Below are 8,485 nucleotides of genomic sequence, written 5' to 3' on the forward strand. Positions count from 1 at the left end.
TATAGTTCTGCACTTGATTAAGGTATTGTGTTTTTGCAGCTCATTTAAAATGTAATAGATAATTAAGAAACATAGATTAAGAGATAATCATCTATAATAGTCAAACTTGTAGTCATGTTAGGTTTTCTAGATATATAGAGATATATTTCAGATAGATATGTATTCCTCAAATCATTCAGAGACCTTCAGAATATGTCATTTAAAATGTTTTAATAACTTAGGACTTTTCATGACAATGAGACACATCTGCTCCTGGCAACACCAATTACTTCAAGAGGCTCCTCATGGAGTTTGCTAAACATTTGGGCAAGAAATTGCTCTTTCCTGGACTGCTTGATGTTATGCTGTATGAACTTGTAGAGAGGGGCCGCGGGCAGACCTGCTTTTTGTCCCACCCGGCTCCCGCCTGGCTAGCTTAGCCCCGGAAATAACAACACACAAATTGTATTCATTTAAACACTGCCTGGCCCATTATCTCTAGAGAGTTAGTTACTGGCTAACTCTCACATCTTGATTAACCCATTTCTAATAATCTGTGTAGCACCACGAGGTGGTGGCTTACCGGGAAGGATTCAGCGTGTCTGACCTGGTGGCTGGCTCCATGGCGTCTGCCTCATTGCCCTCTTCCCAACATTCTGTTCTGTTTACTCTGCCTACCTAATTTTCTGTCCTATCAAAGGGCCAAGGCAGTCTCTTTATTAACCAATGAAAATAATACATAGACAGAAGGCCCACAAACATCATGAACTGAATATGCAGAACCCACAGAGAAATGACTGCTGAACTTCCCTGAAGGTGAGACAATTCTTTGTGGTTCCTGCTTCATAAAACAGTCTGAGAGACATTCTGCAGGACACAGAAGAAAGCAACTGATGGACTTTGCCTTTAAAATTCTGCTGAAAACTGTCAGTCTGTGGGCTGAAAATGGATGCCCCAATGGTACAGAAGAATTTTAGGTGACTGTCCAGGTAATGAGATGTCTCTATCAATTCTGGAGTTTTGAAAGTTGCTTACAATGCAGTTCCTGTTAACTTAGGTAATATTATATTCTTCTGGAATCTTTGATGGTGTTGAAGAATATATAATTATAGTTTTCCTTAGTTATAATAAAAGATGAAGTAGATTTAAATATTGTAACTGTAATTCTTGTTTGATTCTTGATTTATTGTATGTAATTTTACTATGTTAAAGTTAAAACCTTCCTTTTTATTTAAACAGAAAAGGGCAGGTGATCTGGGACTCCCCTCTGTATGCTATGAATACCATTAGTTAATAAAGACACTGTCTTAGGCCTGTTATAGGGTAGAATAGAGCTAGGTGGGGGAAAACTAAACTGAATGCTAGTGGAAGGAATGCAGAGTCAGAGAAAAATCATGTAGCCCTGCTGGAGCCTGACGGAACTTTACCTGGTAAGCCACAGCCATGTGGTGATACACAGATTACTAGAAATTGGATCAATTAAGATATTAGAGTTAATCACATATATGCTTAAGCTATTGGCCAAACCGTATTGCAAATAATATTGTTTCTGAGTGATTATTTTGGGACTGAGCATCCAGGAACTAACAAGCTGCCTTCTTATAACAATACTGAGTTCAAATAAAGCTGCTGGATCAATTCAACTTAATCTATTGATATCTTGGCCAGTTATCACTTGGTTGAAATGAGAGGAAGACATTTGAAGTTATTTTATTAATAGCAAGACAGGAAACTTAAGAGAACAAACCAATGACAACAAGGGTAATTGCTTCTCTCAAAGAGGATGTATAATATTTTCAAGGCTCTACTCTTCACTTTTCTCCTCATCTCTTTATTCTCTTCTCCATACATGAACTTCTCTCTTCTTGGCATAAAATGCATGTTTATTCTTATTGGAGTGAATTGGGTTCTCTTCAATCTTATTCTGACTTTTCATTAAATCTGCATTGGAAGAGTGCCTTAGGGTTTCTATTGTGATAAATAGACACCATGACCATGGGAACTCCTATAAAGAAAACATTTAATTGGGATATCTCACTTATAGTTTCAGAGGTTTGTCCATGATTGGGACCATGGCAGCAGGTGGACTTTATATTACACATCTACCCTGTAGATGTGATCCTAGAGAGATAGTTGAGAGTGTTACGTATTTTAGGCAACAAAAAGTCAACTGAAACACTTCGTGGTATCCTGAGCAAAGAAAATCTCAATTCATTGCCACAGTGGAACACTTTCTCTAACAAGGTCAAATCAACTCCAACAAAATCATACCTCCTAATAGTGTCTTTCCCTATGAAATTATAGAGGCCATTTGCATTCTAACTACCACAAATAATATTTCTTTTGATGCCTACACCTCATGTGTCACTTTACTAGTGACTTTAAAATATATGTATATTGACTTTAACTCATATCCATGAGATCCTAGAGCCCAATATCAGTCATTTACTTAATTCCAAATTAATGACAGGAAAAAATGCACTGAAAGAGTTTATGCCTAATATATTTCTCCAATGCAACCAGTTGCAACTGTGGGAAGATGTTCCCACAGGATTCAAGAAGTTGAAGGTAGAAGTGAAAACTCACGGATCAAAGAGGGATGGAAAACAAAGCATTGTTAGACTTCATTCTGGAGGAATCGTAATGAAGACTACCAGCAGCTGAGGCAGATTGCTGAAGTGTGGCAACATTACATATTACCTTTGTTTCTTTGGAACTTTTCTTTAAAGGTATTTTTCAATATATTTATGTGAATGTGTGCCTGTGTGAGTGTATGTGCATCATGTGTATGAAGGAGCCTGTGGCAGACATAGAGCAACATCAGATGCATTTAAATTGGCCTTTAAATGGTTTTGAGCCACCGTGTAGGTCCTGGGAACAAAACTTAGGTTATTAGCATTGAATCATCTTTCTAACCTTTATAAAATTTCTTAACCTGCTTCAAAAATGGTCATAGTCCTAATGACTACCTAGTAAGATTGCTATAAATATAATATAATTAATGGTGTTAAAATTCTGCTATTTATGCTTTGCATTGGTAAACAGGAAATATGTCTTAGCTTTTGCGAAGATTATATTACTGCTGGTGGTGACTATAGCGGCAGTTATAAAACATGATCCAGAAAATACACTGAATAGACTATATGGTGAGAGCTATGAAGCTTGGCTGTCTATAAGCTTAAGTCTTAATCACTGGAAGAACAAAGAGATCGACACTGATGAAGTCAAAACTCCTTGGTTCCCATTTTAGTAAACTCCTAGATGATGTAGCAACCACCACTACTTTTTGTACTAAAAATACTACTCTAGTCTGCAATGATCTTTTTTACTCAAAATACCTCTACCAAGTTGGTGTGGATATTTGATCAACTCTGTAGGTGGTGATAACACCCTTCACTGAAAATTGTTGAGTGAATGGAGCCAACAAAGCCTATGTATCCTCGTTAGGGTAACAAGCAGGAGCACAAAGGTCAATTTCTGCAGCCTGGCCTCCTGTGCAGATGCTCATATCAGGGACTGACAGCCACTTGTGCCTCAGGGAACCAGATAATAACTTCAGAACTAGAATTTGGGCAGTCATCCAGTCTTGGTGTCTGCTTCAGAGCACATAGACATGAAAAGCAATACCTTTCAGTGGAGCAAAATGTTCTGAAAGTAGCAAGGAGATGAAAAGTTTCACAGATGTAAGCCCTTGGTGTGCTGGTGTCATGGAAATGATCTCAAGTTGCTTGTTAAATGTTACCAAGATACAAAACAGATGGCACAAAATGGTGAATTAAAATAGAAGCACCATTTCACATTCTGAAAAATGGGTGGATATTTTGAAAATAAACTCCACTAACTATTGAGATACTCAGTTCTCTGAGTGCATTACTCTCATAGAATTAAATAACAAAGAAATAAGAGCAGTCCAATAAACCTGTAGTTCACATTTTTAATATGGTAAATGTTAGGCAAAGCTAGGTTCATTAGCAATTGGTCTACAGTTCTGATTCCCTGAAGGCAATAATAAATATATTTAGTATTGATTCATGGCTTATGTCTCAATGTAAAATTTATTTCTAAAAAACAATCTAAATCTAAGACACAAAAATGACAAATAAAATGCCAAACAGCGATTTATCCATGGTAATAATATTCAATAACACTGATTATTAGATAAATGATAGAAACATAGCTAGATAGATAATAATAGATAGATGATTGAGTAGATAGGCAGAGAGATGGATAGACAGATGATAGATAGATAGATAGATAGATAGATAGATAGATAGATAGACAGACAGATAGATGATAGATCGAAAGAGAAATATCTTTTATTTTGGCATAAGGAGATCCTAAAATATTGAAGGCATTTATGTTACACTTATTTCACATGAGGAAGAAGCACCAATAAACCTCCCCAGGCTTCTGGCACCCAGCATTCTTATGCAAACTGGAAGGATTCCTATCCTTACTTAAATATTTGCAAGAAATAAGATGAACGGAAAAGGAAAAATAGCCATCTTCTCACATTATCAATCTTGGTTGAAAGCAGATAGCAAATGCAACATTTAAAAGAGAGTTTTCATTCATTACATTTATCAATCAAAAAACCAACCTTTTAGAAGTTTTGGGTTGAATGAATTTGTCTAGTTCCTAAAGTGTTTCTAAGCTTATATTTATTTTACTACCAACTTCCTAATTGTGGGGCAAAAAAAAAAATCTTATTAGGATAATATATTTGTATGTGTCTGATTCCAAGAAAATGATACTATTTCAGATACAACTGGATTCATGATCCTAATGTTGTTTTCGGTTAAAAATTGGCTACATCCCTGGGTTCTTCAATCACCATAGTAAAATGATTTTTATATAATTTACATAATTTATGTTTGTCTCTGCTTAATAGCCATTAAAATGAAAGAATTTTCAGGAAATTTTAGTCAAACTTCAAGTACTTGGCTAGACATTCACAGGACATAACAACTTTAAAGGTAAAGAAATTCCACATGACTTGAATGAGTCTCTTTATAATGCTAAATTATGAACACTTCAAACATATGACAAAAAAAACATCTCAGTTAAACTAAATTTTCATCTACTTAATCTCTCTGCTGATTTTTTTTGTGTGTGTACAGGGACATGTTTCTGCGGGTGTTTGTATGTTTGACTGGAATAGCCTTTCCTCAGGCACCATTCACCTTTTTCTATGGCAGGATCTCTCATTACCTTGGTCTTTTCAATTATTAGACTAAGCTGGCTTACCAACAAACTTCAGCAATTTGCTTAGCTCTGTTTTCCCAGTGTGGTCTTACAGTATGCCTGACATTTTTCTATGGGTGTTAAGGGTCAATTGGAGGTCCTCGTGTATGCCCCTAACTATTGATATTGTCATGCCTATCCATCTAGCCATTCTTACATCTGTCAGTCAATCTCCCCTATTTTTACGCACTAGAAAATTAATTGCATATAAATTAGACTGAGTCCGAAAAATTCACCATCCATATAATTTTCTAGAAAATTGAAGGAGATTGCATAATCTCTGAGACAATGTGCATGAGAGGATGGTCATTTCTACATAGAAGCTGCTATGCAGGCAACATAGAGAGGGAGCCAAGAGTTAATGATTTTCTTTTTCTGACAAATGCAATGCCTTACCTTCTAGGCTATGCATGTTTGAGTGGTTATATAAACCATAACTAATGCTGCTCTGCTACTGTTTTACTTTCTTTGAAGAAAATACCTCATGTGATGTATGTAATTTGATTGACTCATGATCTATGAGCAGGATTTTAATACTGACACATGTAGAGCACTGTCTGTAGGAAATGCTTAATTGATGAATTTCCAAACTTACTTTAGTAATTGGCACACATTCTTCCCTCCCTCAGCACTTATATGGCATTGCTAACCTTAGTGAGATACCTTTTCTTCCCACAAGTCATTGCTCACTGCTTTCTCTGTCATGCTCAAAGATTACATAATATAAATATAAAAGTCTATTCCTTCCCATATTAGTAATGTACTTTCATTTCTCTGCCTCTCCTGCTGACATTGTAATTATTGGGTATACTTCTTCCAAAGTGAAATGTGTGTGATGTGATAACTGTTTCTTCCTGCCCTATAATTTTTAGGAGTTGTGGTTTTTCGGAAAAAAAAAAAAAGGAAAATGAGTGTTAGTAAAGGAATTGAGCTAACTGCAACAGAAATCATTATCCGTGACTACAGGACCTGTATTAACAGGCCTTTCACTTTGAGGGCTGTCTGCTTTTCAAGTGACAACATCTCTGCCACCATTGTGATTCTCAATTTGTCCTCAGCTTCTCAAGAGTAAAATTTAATAATCCCAAATAAAAGAGAAAAAAACATGATAATCTAGCAAATTCAGTTCAGAATCTCTAGGTTAACAAGATTTTTTTTCGATGACTAGACAATAAATTGATACTGAAGTAAATCCTATTTTTTTAAATTGTGTATAATATAAATTACGCAATAATTTCGAGTAAGCAAAAATGAAGACTATTATTTCTTAAGCTGGCTGTCAAAAACTATCAAAAGTTTATGGAAACCCAATGGATATATGCTCATCTTCGCTATTCATTACTCTACTATTTTATTTTGAAACACATAAATGTAACAAGTTTTAATAAGCATCATAAGTTCAATAAAATCTAGATATCAAACCCAACAAGTTCCTACAAAACAAGTTCTGTGTTAACTTCCATAAGCATCTGTCACAAATAAAACTTTCTTATATTTAAAAAGAGAAGAAAGAAAAAAGTCGCTTTTCCTCTGCTGCCGCCAAGGTCCTTGGTCCTTCCGAGGAAGTGAAGGCCGCGTTGGGGTGAGGCCCTCACTTCATCCGGCGACTAGCACCATGCCGGCAGTCTGCAACATGGCCTCCATCTCTGAGCTCGCCTGCATCTACTCCACCCTCATCCTCCACGCCGATGACGTGAAGGTCACGGAGGATAAGATCAATGCCCTCATTAAAGCAGTTGGTGTCAATGTTGAGCCTTTCTGGCCTGGCTTGTTTGCAAAGGCCCTGGCCAATGTCAACATTGGGAGCCTCATGTGTAATTTAGGAGCTGGTGGGCCTGCTCCCTCCACTGCTGCTGCCCTAGCGGAGAAGAAAGTGGAAGCAAAGAAGGAAGAATCCGAGGAGTCTGATGATGACATGGTCTTTGGTCTTTTTGACTAGGCGTTTTGCTACCATGGCTAATAAAAAGATAAACCTGAAAAAAAAAAAAAAAGAAAAGAAAAAAATCCCTGAGAATTCTAGAAACCTGAAGTCTATATTAAGGATGATGCTGACACTGTGCTTCCATCCTGAGGTCTTTGGGGACAATTGTTTCTTGTTTTAGTGTGACTTCAGGAAGACCTTACAGCTGTAACACTCTCTAATCCCAGCCCCCAGCTTGATCTGCCTCTTTCTTCTGTATCTGTTTCTCACCTTTGTCTCTCTGTATCAGATTTCCCTCTATTTTTGAGATTAATATCACTTGATAATCGGTTACAGAACTTTGGCTTCTGCAAAGATTCATTTTACAAATGTGGTCATATGCATTTGTTGTCAGCATTAATCAATGTGCATAACTTCTGGGGATCATCATTAAACACACTATTCAATGTTTTGTTTCATACTCATAAGACTTTTCATATAAATTAACTGAGTTCAAGGAAACACAATGGATCCAAGTTATTAAATTAGCATATTATATTTAAATACATATTTATGTATCATACATAAGTGCATATTATATGTATAACTTGTGATTTGCTTCTTTTTTGGGGGGGGGGATTTTCAAGGCAGGGTTTCTCTGTAGTTTTTGGTGCCTGTCCTGGAACTAGCTCTTCTAGATCAGACTGGCCTCGAACTCACAGAGATCTGCCTGCCTCTGCCTCCTGAGTGCTGGGATTAAAGGCATGCGCCACCACCGCCCAGCTTGCTTCTTTTCATAAATCTGCTGTATATAATATATCTATATGATCACCCAAAACATAAAAAAAAATCCTTGATTTATCATCAACAAATTCAGGGCAAAGTAGCATACACTAGATTCAAAATTCAAAACCTCTATTATTTAAAGGAGTGTGCTTTAAATCATGTATTTGGGGGGGGGTAGCAGGATTTAACCAAACTCACTGTATCAAGGTTTCCATCTGCGTTTGTTGGCACAGAACTGAAATCAGCGCAATCTGGCACTATAGGATTCAGGCAAAAACCATACATCTGAGAGCTTTATCGAAAACATCAAATAATACATACATGTCTAATACTTCAGTAATTCAGGGGCAACTAAACTTAAATGCATATATAACTATTAGCATCAATGTGGGTTAATTTACCCATTTTATCTTTACATTTCTTGGGCGACCTCAATACTCATAATCTTACAGGAATCAAACAATCTTATTTGTGCAGTTAACTTAAATCTACAATAATACATGAAGCACTGGTATGAAAATCTTGCTAAACTTTAAAAAATGATCCTAAGACATGTGAAAAGAGATGTCTATAATT

General features: G+C 36.4%; 1 protein-coding gene across 2 annotated transcripts; it reads left to right on the forward strand.

Moving 5' to 3' along the window:
• Positions 1 to 6,838: 6,838 nt before the first annotated feature.
• Positions 6,839 to 7,206, forward strand: LOC125403173 (large ribosomal subunit protein P1-like). Of its 2 annotated transcripts, XM_087903859.1 has the most exons (2): positions 6,857 to 6,927; positions 7,003 to 7,206. In XM_087903859.1, the coding sequence occupies exons 1-2, from the start codon at positions 6,857 to 6,859 to the stop codon at positions 7,160 to 7,162; spliced, it is 231 nt and encodes a 76-aa protein (XP_087759985.1). In that variant the 3' UTR covers positions 7,163 to 7,206. The 2 variants fall into 2 exon arrangements, with proteins under 2 accessions (XP_087759984.1, XP_087759985.1); XM_087903858.1 differs by having other exon boundaries at positions 6,839 to 7,206.
• The last annotated feature ends 1,279 nt before the right edge of the window (positions 7,207 to 8,485 follow it).

Source organism: Myodes glareolus, chromosome 3 (genome assembly GCF_982192425.1).
Source record: "Myodes glareolus chromosome 3, mMyoGla1.1, whole genome shotgun sequence".
Lineage (NCBI taxonomy): Eukaryota > Metazoa > Chordata > Mammalia > Rodentia > Cricetidae > Myodes > Myodes glareolus.

Excerpts from the sequence above, each read along its gene's own strand:
- LOC125403173 (XM_087903858.1), top strand. The coding sequence starts at position 6,839 with ATGCCGGCAGTCTGCAACATGGCCTCCATCTCTGAGCTCGCCTGCATC.